Below are 20,561 nucleotides of genomic sequence, written 5' to 3'. Positions count from 1 at the left end.
TCCCTTTACTCTACACCATCTCCAGCATTTATTCTTTGTAGATTTTTTGATGATGGCTATTCTGAATAGTGTGAGGTGATACCTTGTTATAGTTTTGATTTGCACTTCTCTAATAATTAGTGATGTTGAGCATTTTTTCATGTGTTTTTTGGCCATCTGTATGTCTTCTTTGGAGAAATGTCTATTTAGGTCTTCTGCCCATTTTTTGATTGCGTTCTTTGTTTTTTTGATGTTGAGCTGCGTGAGCTGTTTGTATATTTTGGAGATTAACCCATTGTCAGTCACTTCATTTGCAAATATTGTTTCCCATCCTCTGGGTTGTCTTTTTGTTTTGTTTGTGGTTTCCTTTGCTGTGCAAAAGCTTGTAAGATTATTAGGTCTCATTTGTTTATTTTTGTTTTTATTTTCATTACTTTAAGAGGTGGATCCAAAAAGATATTGCTGTGATTTATGTCAAAAATTGTCCTACCTATTACTTCCTCTAGGAGTTTTATAGTATTCAGTATTCCATTTAGATCTCTAATGGATTGGTGTCTTGGATTCCTTTTATTTCTTTTTCTTCTCTGATTGCTGTGGCTCAGACTTCCAAAACTATGTTGAATAAAAGTGTGGAAATCTTTGTCTTGTTCCTGATCTTAGAGGAAATGCTTTCAGTTTTTCACCATTGACTATGATGTTACCTGTTGGTTTGTCATATATGGCCTTTATTATGTGGGTGTTGAATTTTGTCAAAAGAATTTTCTGCATCTATTGAGATGATCATTTGTTTATTTTTGGTTTTATTGCCATTACTCTAGGATATGGCTCGAAAAAGATATTGCTGTGATTTATATCAAAGAGTGTTCTACCTATGTTTTCCTCTAATAGTTTTATAGCATTCAGTCTTACATTTAGGTCTTTAATCCATTTTGAGTTTGTTTTTTGTATGGTGTTAAAGAAATTTCTAATTTCTTTTTTTACATGTAGCCGTCTAGTTTTCCCAGCACCACTTATTGAAGAGACTGTCTTTTCTCCATTGTATGTTCTTGCTTCCTTTGTCATAGATTAATTGACCATAGGTGCATGGGTTTATTTCTGGGCTTGCTGTCATGTTTCATTGATCTATATTTCTGTTTTTGTGCCAGTACCATACTGTTTTGATTGCTGTAGCTTTGCAGTATAGTCGGAAGTCAGGGAGCCTGATTCCTCCAGCTCCACTTTTCTTTCTCAAGATTGCTTTGGCTATTCAGGGTCTTTTGTGTTTCAATACAAATTTTAAGATTTTTGTTCTAGTTCTGTGGAAAATGCCATTGGTTATTTGACAGGGATTGATTGAATCTGTAGATTGCCTTGTGTAGTACAGCCATTTTGACAATACTGATTCTTCCAATTCAAGAACATGGTATATCTTTACATCTGTTTGTGTCATCTTCAGTTTCTTTCATCAGCATCTCATAGTTTGGGGAGTACAGGTATTTTGTCTTCTTAGGTAGGTTTATTCCTAAGTATTTGATTATTTTTCATGCAATAGTAAATGTGATTGTTTCTTTAATTTCTCTTTCTGATCTTTTGTTGTTGTTGTATAAAAGTGGAACAGATTTCTGTGTATTAATTTTGTATCCTGCAACTTTACTGAATTCATTGATTACTTCTAGCAGTTTTCTGGTAGCATCTTTAGGATTTTCTATGTATAGTATCATGTCACCTGCAAACAGTGACAATTTTCCTTTTTCTTTTCCAATTTGGATTACTTTCATTTCTTTTTCTTCTCTGATTGCCATGGCTAGGACTTCCAAAACTATGTTGAAGAAAAGTGGTGAGAGTGGAAATCCTTGTCTTGTTCCTGATCTTAGAGGAAATGCTTTCAGCTTTTCACCATTGAATATGATGTTACCTGTAGGTTTGTCATATATGGCCTTTATTATGTTGAGGTATGTTCCCTCTATGCCCACTTTCTGGAGAGTTTTTATCATAAATGGCTGTTGAATTTTGTCAAAAGCTTTTTCTGCATCTATTGAGATGATCATATGGTTTTTGTTCTTCAAATTGTTAATGTACTGTATCACACTGATTGATTTGTGGATATTAAAAAACACTTGCACGCCTGAAATAAATCCCATTTGATCAAAATCCCATTTTGATCCTTATAAGGTATTGTTGGATTCAGATGGCTAGTATTTTGTTGAGGATTTTTGTGTATATGTTCATCAGTGATATTGACCTGTAGTTTTCTTTTTTTGTGATATCGTTTTCTGGTGTTGGTATCAGGGTGATGGTGGCCTCATAGAATGAGTTTGGGTGTTTTCCTTCCTCTGCAATTTTTTGGAATAGTTTCAGAAGGATAGATGTTAACCCCTCTCTAAATGTTTGATAGAATTTGCCTGTGAAGCCATTTGTTCCTGGCCTTTTGTTTGTTGTGATTCACAGTTTCAATTTCAGTGCTTGTGATTGGTCTATTCATATTTTCTATTTCTTCCTGATTCAGTGTTGGGAGATTGTACTTTCTACAAAATTGTCCTTTTCTTCTAGGTTGTCCATTTTATTGGTGTATAGTTGCTTGTAGTAGTGTCTTATGGTCCTTTGTATTTCTGTGGTGTCTGTTGTAACTTCTCCTTTTTCATTTCTAATGTTACTGATTTCAGTCCTCTCCCATTTTTTCTTGATGAGTCTGGCTAAAGGTTTATCAGTTTTGTTTATCTTTTCAAAGAACCATCTTTTAGTTTCATAGATGTTTTCTTAGTCTGTATTTAATTTATTTCTGCTCTCATCTTTATGTTTTCTTTCTTCTACTAACTTTGGGATTTTTTAGTTCTTCTTTCTCTAGTTGATTTGGTATAGGTTTAGGTTGTTTATTTAAGATTTCCCTTGTTTCCTGAGGTAAGATTGTATTGCTATAAACTTCCCTTTTAGAACTGCTTTTGCTGCACCCCATAGGATTTTGATCGACATGTTTTCCTTATCATTTGTCTCTAGGTATTTTTTAATTTTCTCTTTGATTTCTTCAGTGATCCATTGATTGTTTAGTGACATAATATTTCACCTCCACGTGTTTCTGTTTTTTTTCTTGTGGTTGATTTCTAATGTCATAGCCATGTGGTCAGAAAAGATATTTGATATGATTTCAATTTTCTTAAATTTATAGAGGCTTGCTTTGTGGTCCAGCATGTGTTCTATCTTAGAGAATGTTCCATGTGTACTTGAGAAGAATGTGTATTCTGCTGCTTTTGGATGGAATGTTTTATAAATATCAATTAAGGCCATCTAGTCTAATGTGTCATTTAAGGCCTTATTGTGTTTCCTTATTGATTTTCTGTCTGCGTGTTCTCTCCATTGATGTAAGTGAGGTGTTAAAGTCCCCCACTGTTATTCTGTTACTGTTGATTTTTTCTTTAATGCTGTTAGCATTTGCCTTCTATATTGAGATCCTCCTATGTTGGGTAAACATAAATTTGCAATTGTTTTGTCACCTTCTTGGATTCATCTCTTGATCATTATGTGGTGTCCTTCTTTGCCTCTTGTAACAGTCTTTATTTTTACATCTATTTTGTCTGATATGAGTATTGCTACTCCAGCTTTTTTTTTTTAATTCCATTTGCATGGAATATCTTTTTCCATCCCCTCACTTTCAGTCTGTATGTGTCCCTAGATCTGAAGTGGGTCACTTTTACACAGCATATATACAGGTCTTGTTTTTGTATCCATTCAGCCAATCTATGCCTTTCTTTGTAGTATTTAATCCATTTACATTTAAGGTAATTATCAATATGTATGTTCTTATTGGCATTTTGTTAATTGTTTTTGATTTCTTTAGGTACGTCTTTTTTCTTCCCTTCCTATTTTATTCTCTTCTCTTGTGATTTGATGAGTATCTTTAGTGTTGTGTTTTATTATGTTTTTTCTTTTGTGTATGTATCTATTGTAGATTTTTATGTGAGGTTCCCATGTGGTTTTTATTTAGCTATATATATATATATATATATGATTTTTTCAAGTTGCTGGTCTCTTCAAATGCATTTCCAACATCCTGGATTTGTGCTCTCCTCATGATTGCTGGTTTTAATATCATATTTGCATGTGGATGATTTACAACCTATACTGTATGTTTGCCTTTACTGGTGAACTTTCCCATTCGTAATTTTGTTTGTTTCTTTCTTTCTAGTTGTTGCCTCTTCTTTTCTGCCTAGAGAAATTCCTTTAGCATTTGTTGTAAAGCTGGTTTGGTGGTGCTGAATTCTCTTAGCTTTTGCTTGTCAGTAAAGCTTTTCATTTCTCCTCAAGTCTGAACGAGCGCCTTGCTAAGTAGAGTATTCTTAGTTATAGTTTTTTTCCTTTCATCATTTAAATATATCATGTCATTCCCTTCTGACCTGCAGAGTTTCTGCTGAAAAATCAGCTGATAGCCTTATTGGGATTCCATTGTATGTTATTTGTTGCTTTTCCCTTGTTGCTTTTAGTATTTTCTCGTTGCTTTTAATTTTTGTTAGTTTGGTTAATATGTGTCTCTGCATATTCCTCCTTGGTTTTATCCTGTATGGGACTCTCTGTGCTTCCTGGACTTGAGTGAGTGTTTCCTTTTCCATGTTAAGGAAGTTTTCTCCTATTATCTGTTCAAATATTTTCCCAGGTCCTTTCCTCTCTCTCTTCTCCTTCTGAGACCCCTATAATGCAAATGTTGATACATTTAATGTTGTCCCAGAGCTCTCTGTGACTGTCTTCATTCATTTTCATTCTTTTTTCTTTATTCTTTTCCATGGCAGTGATTTCCACCAATCTGCCTTCCAGCTCACTTGTCTGTTCTTATGCCTCATTTATTCTGAAAATTATTCCTTCTAGTATATTTTTCATTTCAGTTATTTTATTGTTCATCTCTGTTTTTTGTTCTTTGAATTATCTACCGCTTTGTTAAACATTTCTTTTATCTTCTTGGTCTGTGCCTTCATTCTTTTTCTGAGATCTTGGATCATCTTTATGATCATTACTCCAAATTCTTTTTCAGGTAGATTGCCTATCTACACTTCACCTACTTGTTCTTCTGGGGTTTTATCTTGTTCCTTCATCTGGAACATATTTCTCTGCCATCTCATTTTGTCTAACTTTCTGTTTGTGGTCTCTGTTCTGTAGGCTGCAGGATCGTACTTCCTCTTGCTCCTGGTGTTTGCCCCCTGGTCGTTAGGTTCTTCCAGGGACTTGTGCAGGCTTCCTGGTAGGAGAGACTGGTGCCTGCCCACTGGTCGGGGGAGCTGGGTGTTGTCCCTCTGGTGGGCAGGGCCATGTCAACAGGTGTGTTCAGAGGAGGCTGTGAGCTCAGGACAACTTTTGGCAGCCTGTCTGCTGATGGGTGGGGCTGTGTTCTCACCTTGTTGGTTGTTTGGCCTGAGGCGTCCCAGTACTGGAGTCTGCAGGCTGTTGGGTGGGGTTGGGTCTCAGTGCCAAAATGGCAGCCTCCTGGAGAGCTCACACTGATGAATATTCCCTGGCCCTCCACTACCAGTGTCCTTGCCCTCACCATGTGCCACAGCCCACCCGTGCCTCCCCAGGAGACCCTCTAAGACTTGCAGGTAGATCTGGCCCAGGCTCCTGTGGAGTCACTGCTTTGTCCTGGATGCCAGGGCACGTGAAACCTTGTGTGCACACTTCAAGAGTGGCGTGTCTGTTTCCCCCAGTCCTGTGGAACTCCTGCACTCAAGTCCCCTGGCCTTCAAAGCCCAATTCTCTGGTGGTTCCTCCTCCTGATGCCAGACCCTCAGACTGGGGAGCCTGACGTCTGGCTCAGAAGTCTCACTACTGTGGAAGAACTTCTGAGATATAATTGTTTTCCAGTTTGTGGGTTGCCCACCTGGTGGGTATGAGATTTGATTATATTGTGAAAATGCCCCTTCTCATTGTGGCTTCCTGTTTGTCTTTGGATGTAGAATATCTTCTTTGGTAGGTTACAGTCTTTTTTGTCAGTGGTTGTTCTGAAGATAGTTGTGATTTTGGTATTTTGTGAGAGAGCTCCATTCCTTCTACTTCAACATCCTGTCTCCTCCCTTCTGAATGTCTTGATATTAACATGAGAGTCACTAATATTCCTGAAATCACTGAAGAAATTTGATTGTTCGATGGCAATGCTGCTGTCAACGTCCTCTTTCTATCTGTCATTTATCCTGTAAATCTTCTGCCCAGATGGACTTTGCCTGGTAATGGAGAAGACAGAGTCCTCAAGGAAAATAGAATTAAAAGGTTATTGGATTATAGTTAGGTCAGATGTATACTCTCCTCTCTCCTAGTGACAAAATGACTGATTGATGATTGATCCTTGTGGATTGCAGCAAAGAAGATTCTAAGAAGCCTTCAGTTTACATTAATAAATTATTTCAGTTGACAGTAGAATACGGAAATAATTAAATGTGCAAATAGTGATTCCCTCTTCATGCAATTCTTTTTTAAAAATCGTTTTATTTGTATATCCAGATTTTAACATTCATTTGATCTTTTATTGAAAAGGCTTTATTTTTTTCTCCTTATATTTTGAGGAAGCTAAAATCGTGACAACGATTTAATGAAATAAAGTAAGTGGTTACCAAGTTTCTAAACATATCTATTTTCTTATAACACCTTTTTATATTACCGCTATGTTTGAATTTCAGTAATGATGTTACAGATTACTTATTTTGTCCAAAAAAAGATAAAAAGAGAAAATTACAACTTGGGGAAAAATGACAAAGACCAACATGTCTTGGTTTATAATGCTCTATTTTTATTTTTAGTGTCTCAATGTAAATAAGCAGGTGAGAGATGATTGATTTTTTTTCCTTTACAGCGGTTTACCTCTGCAAAAGAACAATGCAAAACAAAGCAAGGCTGGAACTAGCTGACTATGAAGCTGTAAGTACCAAGGACTTCCTGACAAAGAAAGGTATAAAATGAGCAAGAATAAGGCCTACGGTCATTTCTGGGCACTCTTAACTTTCTACATTCATGGATCTTAGGGATCAGATTTCCAGGGAAGGGCAGCATAATGATTTAACATATCCCTTACTTGCTTATTTCCTCTCATCATTCACACTGAGGATGGTGAAATTCTAAATACACAAACTCAGAGAAGAAGGAGGAAGCATATCTTATTTGCTAAAATTGACTTAAATGTAAAAACTTATATATATGTGTATATATATACTATATATAATGAAGATATCCAAACTTAGAGAATTATAGAGCATTTACACTGGGAAAATGGTTTTTGCAAAACCTTTATGTTGGTCACCATCCGCAGATTAAATTAATCTCATGTAGTTTGTTCAGATGGTTGCTATGTTCTGATTTACTAAACTTGAAGCACTGTCTACAACTGGGTAGTAGGGGGCTGAAGGTTTAAATTTTTCTCAGGAACTGGATAGACTGGTTGAATCAGTAGTAGAGAGTATTGCTTTCCTGTTCCTCAGTAAAATGAGCACAGGAAAATCCAATGGATTAGTCTTGAGCACTTTTTTTATATAAGGTAAGTTTAGTATTTTTGATTTTTAGTTATATTCTCCAACATTAATATTCATAATAGGTTTTCCTGTGTCCTCTATGACTGTTAATATGAGTATTAGCTGCGTTCAGTGAGCATGACTTATCATTCCAAGTACACTTACTCCTTTAGAAATTCTGATTTGTTTTTTTGGTAAGTACATATGGTAGATAAACTAGAAAGGAGTCGTAAAGCTGAGGACCAGAATGTCTTCACCGTGGTATATTTTTCAGGAGAGCTTGGCCAGGCTGCAGAGGGCATTTGCTCGGAAGTGGGAGTTCATTTTTATGCAAGCAGAAGCACAAGCAAAGTGAGTCCTTGTGAGTCTTTTGGAAGATTTGTCCAAGTTGTGGCCTTTTGTCCAGAGAGGCACTATAATTAACACTACTTATTATTCATTATTATGATATTAACAGAGTGGACAAGAAGAGAGACAAGATTGAAAGAAAGATCCTTGATAGTCAGGAGAGAGCATTCTGGGACGTACACAGACCCGTGGTAAGCAAGCGCACCAACGTTGTCTAACTTCATAATCTCAGCCTTTGGAAAGTAAAGGAAGAATGCAGAATGCAGTAACTCCGTCACTTGTCCCAAAGTCTTGGTGAATTATTTAAGAAAAGATAGCCACTTTTGTGTAAGATGACTAGAGTTCAATAGTATAATATTTTTTAAAACTATGCATTTTTCTAACATGACATTACTTGCTTGCTCATTCTTTGCTTTTGAGGTGCTTGATACTTTCATACACTTGAAAGAAAGAAGACTGCAACAAAGCAGTTTTACATGGCTTATGATCTACATTTTTCTGGATTGATAGTAAAAGTATTAGTCAAAATGTTGTTCCTCCACTAATTTTTCTTTTTAAAACTTACTAACAACATGCTTTGAATGTCAACTTTCATGGAAACATTTTAGGTGGCTCAGTTTCAGTTCAGCTCATACTTCTAATGATGTAACTGGTCATTGAATCTACATACAGTAACTTAGCTGGTTTTCTTAAATAGTAATGTTAAACCATGTGAGTCAGAGTAACAAATAACAAATGTCCTTGATTAATACCAGAAAACTTTGTGTAAGGAATTAAACAGTGGTTATGAGCATTCATAAGAAAGCATGTCTACTCTCATATAGCATATTTTGATGCTAGGTCTTTGTTTTCTATATATTTCTTTAAACACAGACCTAGAGAATAATATTTGCATACTATTATTAAATAACAGGATCACAGCATGAGATAAATCAAGATTCTTTGAGAATATCTTAAAATTTTCTTCTCAACTACCTTTAGAAACTGACCAAAATAGGTCTGTTTTCCAAAGGTTTGTATATATATCTGTATCTATACCTATATACATATAGTTATGGATATATATTGATATATATTTAAATTTTAGATAGTAATGCAGTTGTTAAATTTCGTATGGAATTTTTTGAATTCAAAAAAATTAGAACTGAGCTTTAACTGTCTTTCCTACTCAAAATTCAGCTTGAGTTTTATTACTCATGGTATAAAGGATTGTGAGGCCACATGCATAAGTATTGCAAGGATATGAAGTAGGATTTTTCCTCGCTTGTTTGTTTGTTTTAAGCCATCTCTAGAAACTGGTTAATACATTATGTTCTCATGTTTCTCCACTTTATGCCCCTGGACATCTGGTGGCCCATCTCTAGCCTAGTTTAACTTTGATGGCCTATATCCTCCTGGCAACCCAAGAGGACTCACTCCATGCCGGTTCCCCTACACTGCCCACATCCATTCTATAGCAAAAACTCATGTTCTCCCAGCATGTCGATTGATCTCACCTCAACACACTCCCCTGCTCCATCCCCCAAGAATTACTCAGCCAATCCCTTGCCTTCTATGTGCCCTGTTGGAAGCAGAACCTGTTCACAGTTGTTCTTTGCTCTAACCAGTGTAAGTCAGGCTCCAGTCCTCTGTGTCTCCACAGAGCAAGAAGCACATATGAGTGCTCTCCAAGGGGTCACCTGCTATACCCCTCATTAGGCTTTCAATTAGAAAGTCATCCAAAGGAGCACCTGGAGGCAGAAACCACCCTGAAGCCATTAGTTCCATGTCCCTTATTCAATTTGTGGATGCTTATGAGGGGCTTTATAACACTTAAAATGAACATGTTATGCAATACTTGGTTATTGTTTATTTTCTAGAGGGAAAAAAATAGAGTTTTGGGTTATCTGTATGCCTCTGAGAATGGAATGCACCTAATCCAACCCTACCTTCAACTATTTATTTTTTACATTACAACTCTGTATCCCATTTAAAAAGAAAAAAATTTTTTTGCAGTGGTCCCAGGTGCATGTGAAGTGATGACACTTGTCTGGAGGCCATGTCAGACACACAGGTCCTGCCTCGTATCTGGTTTTTAGAGTTCTGGGTCCTTAGTGAGAGTTAATACAGAGATGATGCTGGCAGGGACATTAGCAGCAAGACGCTCCTATAAGAGCTTTTAATGGCTATTTCCCCAGCACAATGCATAAGCTATATCTCTATTCATTGGCTGTAGTGTTAACTAAACAATGATAAGAAGAGCTTTCTAAGATAACCATACCTCCAAAAAGTGTCCTTATTTTTATTTTGGTTTTGAAAAAGTCTTATTACGAAAATATGAACACACTACTACAAGTTTTTAAACTGTAGAAATTAGTATTCTCATTAGAATAAAAATCTCTACTCAGATTTAATAGATTCATAACACAATTTATATTTTCCTGAACTGCTTTAGCTTTATTACTATATAAAGTATCTTTATTTTCAAAAAACAGAAATGAAGTTATCCTATCAGTACTATTTGTTGAATTTTTTTCATTTTATTTCTTCTTGCATAATCCTACTGTTAAACCTTTCCAAAAAATGTAGCAGAGAGCAATTAATCCTTATAAAGCTTTTACTAATTCAAGTAAAAGTGATGTGCTACATTGCATTTCGTTTGGTTTGCTTTGATTTGATCTGGCTTGATGCTGCCATTTATTTAGTTAAAATAGGTTGGAAACCATTAGCCAAAAGTGTAGTAGGGAAGAGGAAATCTCAAAAAGAAGCTCAGAATCTTTAAAGTATACTTAAATTTAATGTAAAATATTATATTACATGAACTTAGAGATGTAGAAAATATATGCAGTGTGATTTAGTTTTTTTAAATGCCGTCACTTAACGCAGTGTACTCATTTTATTGCATTTAATACCTTTATGAAATAAATTTAGCTTCTTTAAGCATGTCCGTGTTTACTCCAGAAAAAAAATTAAGGTCTTAACACTGAAAAGGACTCTTCAGTTATCAAGGACTCCAGACAGAATTGCCACACACTAACTACTCAAGATGATAGTAGGGGAAATACACCAAATTGTAGCAAATGTCAAAGATAATTTGGGATTTGGGTTAACTTGTGTATTTAGTGTTTTGATACTTTTATGAAGCCTCTTCAAGGGCTAATGAATTCTTAGTCTATATTAATTGAATTTGAGCAACTAGTTAAATTGAAATAAAAATTCTGTTTGCCACACTGCTGAAGGGTTTCATTGATACTAACTTCCTAGTACTTGTTTTAATATTATCAGATCATGGTCTTTTGAAGAGCAGGAGTTTGTCTGAAATTTTATATACATTTTTGTAAATTTTTCTTTGAATAAATTAGTTTGGAGCAGTCTGGTGAAGTGTGTGTGTGTGTTGTGTGTGTGTGCACACGCACACAAAAATACATTAAAATTTGGAGTTTAAAAGTTTCTGAAGAAGAGGTTATAGATTTGCATAAGAAGTTTAAGGAGTTCCATAAGATTCAAAGTTTTTGTAACCTATTGAGTTATATCAGAGTGATTCTGAGGCCCAATAACAGAAAGGAGCAATGAGATTCTTAAAATACAATCATCATGGAGCAAAATAAAGAAGTCCAGTGGACTGGCCTTTCAAAATATAATGGTGCTGATGCTCTGGGTCCGAGGGGTGAAGAGCAACCAAACTTGTTCCACACAGCCCTGCTGTGGAGCCAGTTTATATCCTTTGCACAGACTTCGTTTTTGTTTTGTTTGTCTGTTACATTTTTTTTGGCTTTATTGAGGTGTAATTGACAAACTAAATTGTAAGATATTTAAATTGTACAATATGGTGATTTTTTATACATATTCATTGTGAAAGGTTTCCCACCATTGAGTTAACACTGACTGAGAGTTGATCTAAAGAGATGTAGTGTAGGGAATTTAGGCCAATTTAATTCTAGGCACATTCAGATGTGTGCATTGCAAGGTGGAGTCAATATAGAATGAATCACCTTTCCTCTTACCTTGGAAATCCACAGTGACCTGGTGGGAGCACTGAGACAGTACTTTGAGAGAGTACTGTGGGGGTACATTATTTATACCACAAACTATAAAGTATAAGACCACAATTATAAATATTCTTGCAGATACACTATGACAGGCACCACCTTGACACATTTTTTTTTTCAAAGAAGATGTTGGGGGTAGGAGTTTATTAATTAATTTATTTATTTTTGCTGGGTTGGGTCTTTGTTTCTGTGCGAGGGCTTTCTCTAGTTGTGACAAGCGGGGGCCACTCTTCATCGCAGTGCACGGGCCTCTCACTATCACGGCCTCTTTTGTTGCGGAGCACAGGCTCCAGATGCACAGGCTCAGTAGTTGTGGCTCACGGGCCTAGTTGCTCCGCGGCATGTGGGATCCTCCCAGACCAGGGCTGGAACCCGTGTCCCCTGCATTAGCAGGCAGATTCTCAACCACTGCGCCACCAGGGAAGGCCTTGACACATTTTTATTGGGGGTTGGAGGGAACCTGGTATTTGGTCAAGGTACAGGTCTTTTTAAATTTTTTATTGAAGTATAACATACATACTAGAAATGCAAACCAAAATCACAATGAAATAGCACCTCACACCGGTTAGAATGGCTGTTCTAAAAAGAGAAGAAGTAACAAGTGTTGGTGAGGATGTGAAGCAAAAGTAATTCTTGTGCACTGGGAATTCTTGGTGGGAATGTAAATTGGTACAACCACTATGGAAACAGTATGGAGGTTTCTCAAAAAATTAAAAATAGAATTCCACTTCTGGGTATTTATCCGAAGTAAATAAAAACACAAACTTCAAAAGATATATGCACCCTCATGTTCAATGCAGCATTATTTACAATAGCCAAGACATAGATGTGACCTAAGTGTCCATTGATGGATGAGTGAATTAAAAAAATGTGGGACACAGGCATACCTCAGCGATATTGTAGGTTCAGTTCCCAACCACCTACAAAATTTTGGTGGTGTATATAAAAGTTGTGTTTACATGATACTGTAGTCTATTAAGTGTTCAGTAGCATTACATCTAAAAAACAATGCCTTAATTTTAAAATACTTTGTTGCTAAAAAATGCTAACCATCATTAGAACCTTCAGCAAGTCATAGTAATAACATCAAAGATCACAGTTCACCATAACAAATATAATAATAACGAAAAAGTTTGAAATATTGTGAGAATTACCAAACTGTGACTCAGAGACACAGAGGGAGCAAATGCTGCTGGAAGAATGGCTCTGACAGACTTACTTGGGTTGCCACAAATCCCTTCGATTTGTAAAATGATGCAATATCTGCAAAGCACAATAAAGAGAAGTGCGATAAAATGAGGTGTGCCTGTATGTATGTATGTATGTATGTGTGTGTTTGTGTATATATTTGTACATACATATACACATATATAATGGAATATTATTCAGCTATAAAATGAATGAAATCTTGCCATTTGTGACAATGTAGGTGGAACTTGAGGACATTATGCTAAGTGAAATAAGACAGAGGATGACAAATACCATATGAGGTCACTTATAGAGAGCCACGGGGTTGGGAGGGTGGGAGAAATGGTGTGAAAGGGGTGAAAAGGTACAGACTTCCAGTTATAAAAGAAGTAAGTCCTGGGGATGTAATGTACAGCATGTTGACTATAGTTAATAATACTGAAGTGTATATTGGAAAGTTGCTAAGACAGTCGATTTAAAAAATATGCATCACAAGGAAAAAAATTTATAACTGTGTGGTGATGGATGTTATCTAGACTTATTGTGGTGATCATTTTACAATATATACAAATATTGAATCATTATATTGTACACCTGAAATGAATATAATGTTATATGTCAATTATATCTCAATAATAATTTTTTTTAATTTTTAGATTTTATTTTGGGTCTTTGTTGCTGTGCACGGGCTTTTTCTCTCTAGTTGTGGTGAGCGGGGACTACTCGTCATTGTGGTGCACAGGCTTCTCATTGCAGTGGCTTCTCTTGTTGCAGAGCACAGGATCTAGGCACGCGGGCTTCAATAGTTGCAGCACACAGGCTTCAGTAGTTGTGGCACACGGGCTTCAGTAGTTGTGGCACATGGGCTTAGTTACTCACAGGTATATGGGATCTTCCCGGACCAGGGATCAAACCTGTGTCCCCTGCACTGGCAGGTGGATTCTTAACCACTGCACCACCAGGGAAGTCCTGCTCAACAATAATTTTTTAAAGTATAACATACATACAGAAAACTACACAAAGCATAAGTCCACAATGAATTTTCATGAAATGAACACAGCCAAATCACCAGGATCCCAGAGCCCTACTAGTGACCATTCCAGTCACTACTCCCTAGGTCAATGGTAACTTCTCATACCATAGATAAATTTGCCTACTTTTAATCTTTATATAAATGGAATTATTAATATCACTCTTTTTATATTCAACATCTTTTGAGATTCTTTTATATTATTGCATGTAGTTGTAGTTTGTTTATTCTCATTACTGTATTAGTATTCTATTATGTGAGAGTAGAGGATTTTATTATATACTGATGTTAAATTAACTTCCACAATGTTACTACTCCATTATTTTATCCATAATTTTGATATTCAATTTATTATTTTCACTAACTTGTTATGTTCATGATTCAACTTAAGTTACTCCAGACTTTTGTTTATCACACAAAACCATCAACTCAATCTCTTTAATTTAGGTTCAAAAGCAATGCAGACCTCAAAATAAAATAGAAAAACAAGGTGAATGATAGTGTATCAAATGGTATTATATATAATAAAAGAGTAATCTTTTGTTATATATAGAACTCATACATCAATGAGAAAATGTCAAAGAAGTAAAAAATGTAATGGAAAACATTTATATTTTTACCTATTAAGTTTGCAAAGAATTTTTAAAAGGTAATATCATAACCATATATTTGCATACAATCTTACCATCTTAGGTCCAAAGTCCCATTTTAATTCTTTGTTTGTTGGGAGAGGCATAAGTAAGTAGATAGGTAGGTAGCTGGATAGATAGGAAGATAGATAGATGTTAGATGATAGATAGATAGATAGATAGATAGATGATAGAAAGATAGAGGAACAGGCAGACATGTGTAGAAAAAAGACTGAAAAGATATATACACAAATATCAACAATAGTTATTTATGAATGTTGAAATTCTGTTGATTTTCTTCCTTTTGCTAATCTGTTTTAAAATTAAAATTTAATGAATGTTTAGATATACAGCAAGAAAAATCAATAATAGTTTTAAAAAGTGAATAAGGACTTCCAGTCCAGCATATAAAGAACTTGGAAGTTGTCACTCCCATTCTCACAATAAGAAAAAAAGCTGAATAAACTGAAAATCAACAATTTTTCTTAGATTCGTCTCAGAATGAGGTCACTGGGCAAAATACTTAGTCCCCAAAACTGGAGAGACAGACAGGCAAATACAACTTACCAGAACAGAAGCCCAAGAGCAGAAACCTCTGAGGAACCAATGCTGGGGTAAGAAATCCTAAACTGTAATCGACAAATTGCTGGAAGTTCAGAGTAGACAGACTTGAGCTGAGTCTTAAGGGGACACCACACAGTTTTGTGAGTTTTACCTGCAGGAACCCTACCAGATTCTCACAGTGAAGTTTGAAGAAAAATCCCTTTGTACATCTCTCAGGGGAAGGGGAAGAGAAACTATTTTGAAATACACTCAGGATATTCTCTTCTTCTTAACAAGACCTGTCTTTAAGAGAAACTGATCAGGGTTGTACCAAAGCCACAACATGAAGGAAGGGAAATACCGAACTTCAACCATGGTCTTACCAAAATGAGGGGAAAAAAATCTGAGAGGAATTTGTAAAGGTCACAGCCCTGGGGCACACGCTCACTAAAAGATTGAGACCTAATCACAGGACTATAGGATGCTTCCCCTCTCCCTACACCTTACCACAACATTAACAGAGCCTAAATAACAAGAGGGAATTGCAAAGGAAAGAACTGCACATCTCAGGCCTTATTTAAGAAGCCTCAGGGAAACCCAAAGACAACTGGGAAGACAAAAACAAGGAAACCAGATGAAAGTTTAGCCTCTGATACAGCAAAAGAAAACAATAAATACAGCCTACCCCTAGCCAGATATACATAAAACCACACAATAAACACCTATTTATCTCAGTTTCTTTTACCCAGTACGTCATGTCTGGCTTTCAATTAAAAACTGCACATACAGTAAATGAAAATAAAAACAGCTCAGAGACACATTAAGCATCAGAATCAGACTCAAATATGGAAGAAATGTTGAAATTATCAAACCAAGGACTTGAAACAAGTAAGTATGATGAATGTGCTAATGGAAGAAGTGAACAGCATAAAAGAATAAAGAATAGAGGTACAATATAAGCAGAAGCACAGAAACTCTAAGAAAGAATCAAAAGGAAATGTTAGAATAAAAAAATACCATAACATAAATGAAGAATGCTTTTGATGTGCTCATCAATAGACTGGACATGGCCAAGCAGATGGTCAGTGAGCTTGAAGAAATGTCAATAGAAATTTCAAAAACTCAAGTGCAAAGAGGAAAAAGAGATTGAAAAAGACAGAATATCCAAGAGCTGTGAAATAATTACTAAAGGTGTAACATACATGTAATAGGAATACCAGAAAGAGAAAGGAAGAGAAGAAATATCTGAAGCAGTGATGACCAATAGTTTCCAAAAATTAATACCAAACTGAGAACCGGAAGCTCAGAGAATATCAACCAGAGTAAATATCAAAAAATCTAAACCTAAGCATATCACATTCAAACTGCAGAAAATGAAGACAGAGTGAAAATCTTGAAAGAAGCCAGAGGAGCAAGATTAACAATTGCATCAGACTTCTCTTTAGAAATCATGCAAGCAAGAGAGAAGAGTGAAATATTTTGTGTTGAAAGAAAGAAAAAAAAAAAACCTTAGAATTCTATATCCAGCAAAATTATCCTCTGTAAGTGCAAGAGAAATGAAGTCTTTCTCAGACAAACAAAAAATGAGGGAATTTGTCATCAGGAGACTTATCTTGCAAGAAATGCAGAAAGAATGTCTTCAGAAAGAAAGAAATGGCATAGGTCAGAAACTCAGATCTAGTTTTTATTCTTAATTTAAAATAGTTCAAATAATAATAGCAACAGTGTATTCTGTGATTATAGATTAAGGGTAAGTGGAATGAATGAAAGCAGTGTTATAAGGTACAGAAGGGAGAAGGAATTGGGAATAATCTATTATAAGGTACTTGAATGGAGTAGTATTGTGTGATTTGAAAGAGTAGTTGGATTAGATGTAAATGTATATTGCAAACCCAAGGGCAACCACTTAGAAAAGTTTAAAATGAAGTAGAATTGGTATGTTAAGAGAGGAGGAAAAAAATGGAATTGTAAAAATTCTCAGTTGAAAACATAGAGGGCAGAAAAATAAAGAAAAGAAAAAGAAACTGAGCAATGGTGACAAATATCAATAGAAAACAATAAAAAATATGGTAGATATTAATCCAGCTATAAAAACTATCACTTTAAACAGCAGTGGCCTAAATATACCAATTAAAAGGCAGAGATTGTCAGAGTGAATAAAAAAGACCTAATTGTATATTAAGAAACTCACCTTAAATATAAAGACAGAGGTAAAAACTAAAAGTAAAGTAAAGCAATGGAGAAAGTAAAGGGATGCTAACACTAGTCAAAAGATAGGTGGAGTAGCTATATTAATTTCAGATGAAGCCAGCTCCAGAGCAAGGAGAATTATCAGAGATGAGGAGCAACATTATGTAATGATAAAGAGATCAATTATTCATGAAGACATAATGTGTCAAATTATGACGTAATGTGTGTGCACAGCAGAACATCAAAATATGAGACAAAAACTGATAAGAACTGCAAGGAGACATAGATGAATACACCATTATAGCTGTAGTCTTCAACACACCTCTGTCAGCAGTTGACCAGTCTAGCAGGCAGAAAATCAGTAAGGACATAATTGAACTGAAGAGCACCATCAATCAACTGGATTTAATTGATATCATAAAATACTTCATCCAATACAGCAGAATACACCTTCTCCTCAAATTCCCATGGAACACACTAAGAGAGACCACATTCTGGGCCACAAAACACACCTTACTAAATTTAAAAGGTTTTAATAGAACTTTTATGAGGTATTCCCAGACCACAGTGGAATTAAACTAGATATCAATAACAGAAACATAGATGGAAAACCACAAAATACTTAGAGTTAAGCAACACACTTCTAAATAACGTATGGGTCAAAAAGAAGTTTCAAGAATAATTTTAAAATATTTCAAACTAAATAAAAATACATGTTATCTAAATTTGTGGATGCAGTGAAAGCTGTGCTTGGAAATTTATACATATATGCATTGATGCATATGTTAGAAAACTCTAAAATCAATAATCTAAACTTTTACGTTAGAAAACTAGATAAACAAGGGCAAATTAAATCCAATTAAGCCGAAGAAAAGAAATAAGAATTAGAGCAGAAATTAATGAAATTGAAAACAGAAAACTGATAGAGAAATACAATCTGATAGAGAGCTGGTTGTTGGAAAAAATCAGTAAAGTTGATGAGCCTCTAGTCAGAGAGCGGACACAAGTTACTAATATCAGAAAAAAAAGAGGGACAATTACTACTGATCCCATGGACATTAAAATAAGAAAGGAATATTGTAAACAACTCTATGCCCACAAATATGAAAACCTACATGAAATGGACAAACTCTTTGAAAGGCACAATCTACCAAAACTCACCAAGAAAACAGTTAATATAAATATGCCTACATGTATAAATGAATAAGCCTGTATCTATTATTAAAGATAGCAGTCTATTCAACTAAATAAATTGAATCTATAAGAAATAACCTTCCAAAATAGAAAGCAACAGCCCAGATTAGTTCACTGATGAATTCTAGCAAACATTTACAGGAGAAATTATACCAATTCTTTACAATTTTTCGTGAAAATAGCAGAGGGGCTACTTCCTAACTCAATCTAGGAATCCAGCATTACCTTAATACTCAAACCTAACAAAGTCATTGCAAGAAAGGCAAACAATTTCTTTCATGAACATAGGTGCAAAATTTTTCAATGAAGTATGAGTATATCACATCCAACAATGTATAAAAAGAAGTATATGCCACAACCAAGTGGGATTTATTCCAGGTATACAAGGCTAGTTCAACATTCCATAGGCAACAGGCTAAAAATCATATGCTCATATCAATTTGACAAAATCCAACACCCATTCAATGATTAAAATTTTCAGCAAATTAGCAATAGAGGGGAACTTCCTCAACTTGATAAAGCACATTTACCAAAACCCTACAGCTAACATCATACTTAATTGTGAAATACTAGATGATTTCCCTCTGAGTTTAGGAACAAGGCAAGATGTTCCCTCTCACCACTCCTATTCAACATCTTACTGAAGGTCCTAGCTAATATAATGACAAGAAAAGGAAACTGAACATACATAGATTGCAAAGGAAGAAATAAAACTGTCTTTGTTCACAGATGACATGATGGTCTATGTAGAAAATCCCAAGGAATCAACAACCACAGCAACAAAACTCCTAGAATTAATAAGTAATAATAATAAAGTTGCAGGATATAAGGTTAATACACAAAAGTCAACTGATTTCTTATATATTAGCAATGAACAATTGGAATTTGAATTTTAAAACACAATACCATTTCATTAGTGTTTAACAAAAATGTTAAATGCTGTTAGATATAGATATAAGGCTAACAAAATATGCACAAGATTTATATGGGGGAAAATACTGAAAGAATTTCAATATTTGCTGAAAAAAATTTTTTAAATCAAAATAAACGGAGGGATATTCCATGAATGGAGATAGGAAGACTTAATATTGTCAAGATGTTAGTTCTTCAATATTAGATCTATAGATTAACACAATCCAAATCAAAATCCCAGCAAATTATTTTGTGGATATTGACAAACTTATTCTAAAGTTTATGGAAAGGACAAATGACACAGAATAACACAATACTGAAACAGAATAACAAAGTAAGAGGACTAATACCATCTGACTTCAAGACTTACTATAAAAGCTACTGCAATCAAAACAGTATAGTACTGTTAAGAAAATAGGCAAATACATCAGTTGAATAGAATAGAGAGCCCAGAAATAGACCCACACAAATATAGTCAACTTATATTTGACAAAGGAGCAAAACAGCTCAATGGAGAAAGGATAGTCTTCCCAACAAATAGTGCTGGAACAACTGAAGATCCACATTCAAAAAAAGAGGAAGAAAATGAACCTAGACACAGACCTTACACCTTTTAAAAATATTACCTCAAAATGGATCATTCACCCAAATGTAAAATGTTAAACTAAAAATTCTTAGAAAATAACATAGGAGAAAATCTAGATGACTTTTGGTTTGGTGATATGTTTTTAGATTCAACACCACAGGCATGAAAGAAAAAAGTGATGTCAGTTTATTAAAATTAAAACTTTTGGCTCTGTGAAAGACACTGTTAAGAAAATAAGAAGAAAAACCACAGACTGGGAGCATAATATCAAAACAAACAAATAACTGAAAATGGACTAGTATCCAGAATACACAAAGAATTCTTAAAGCTCAAAAATGAGAAACAACCAATTAAGAATGGACAAAAGATCTGAATAGACACCTCACCAAATAAGATATACAGATGACAAATAAGTATATGAAAAGATGTTCAACATCATATATCATTAGGACATTTCAAAGTAAAACAATGAAGACACCA

General features: G+C 35.0%; 1 protein-coding gene across 9 annotated transcripts in view; it reads left to right on the top strand.

Moving 5' to 3' along the window:
* RGS7 (regulator of G protein signaling 7) overlaps window positions 1-20,561 on the top strand; it is a 603,142-nt gene that overhangs the window by 510,183 nt on the left and 72,398 nt on the right. For all 9 annotated transcript variants that reach the window (XM_033412379.2, XM_033412378.2, XM_012538138.3 and 6 more), the window contains 3 exons: window positions 6,782-6,846; window positions 7,708-7,784; window positions 7,891-7,972. In XM_033412379.2, the coding sequence (XP_033268270.1) occupies window positions 6,782-6,846; window positions 7,708-7,784; window positions 7,891-7,972 (224 nt within the window). The remainder of the gene's footprint in view (window positions 1-6,781; window positions 6,847-7,707; window positions 7,785-7,890; window positions 7,973-20,561) is intronic.

Source organism: Orcinus orca, chromosome 1 (genome assembly GCF_937001465.1).
Source record: "Orcinus orca chromosome 1, mOrcOrc1.1, whole genome shotgun sequence".
Taxonomy (NCBI): Eukaryota; Metazoa; Chordata; class Mammalia; order Artiodactyla; family Delphinidae; genus Orcinus; species Orcinus orca.
This window is presented reverse-complemented; position numbering and strand designations above follow the sequence as displayed.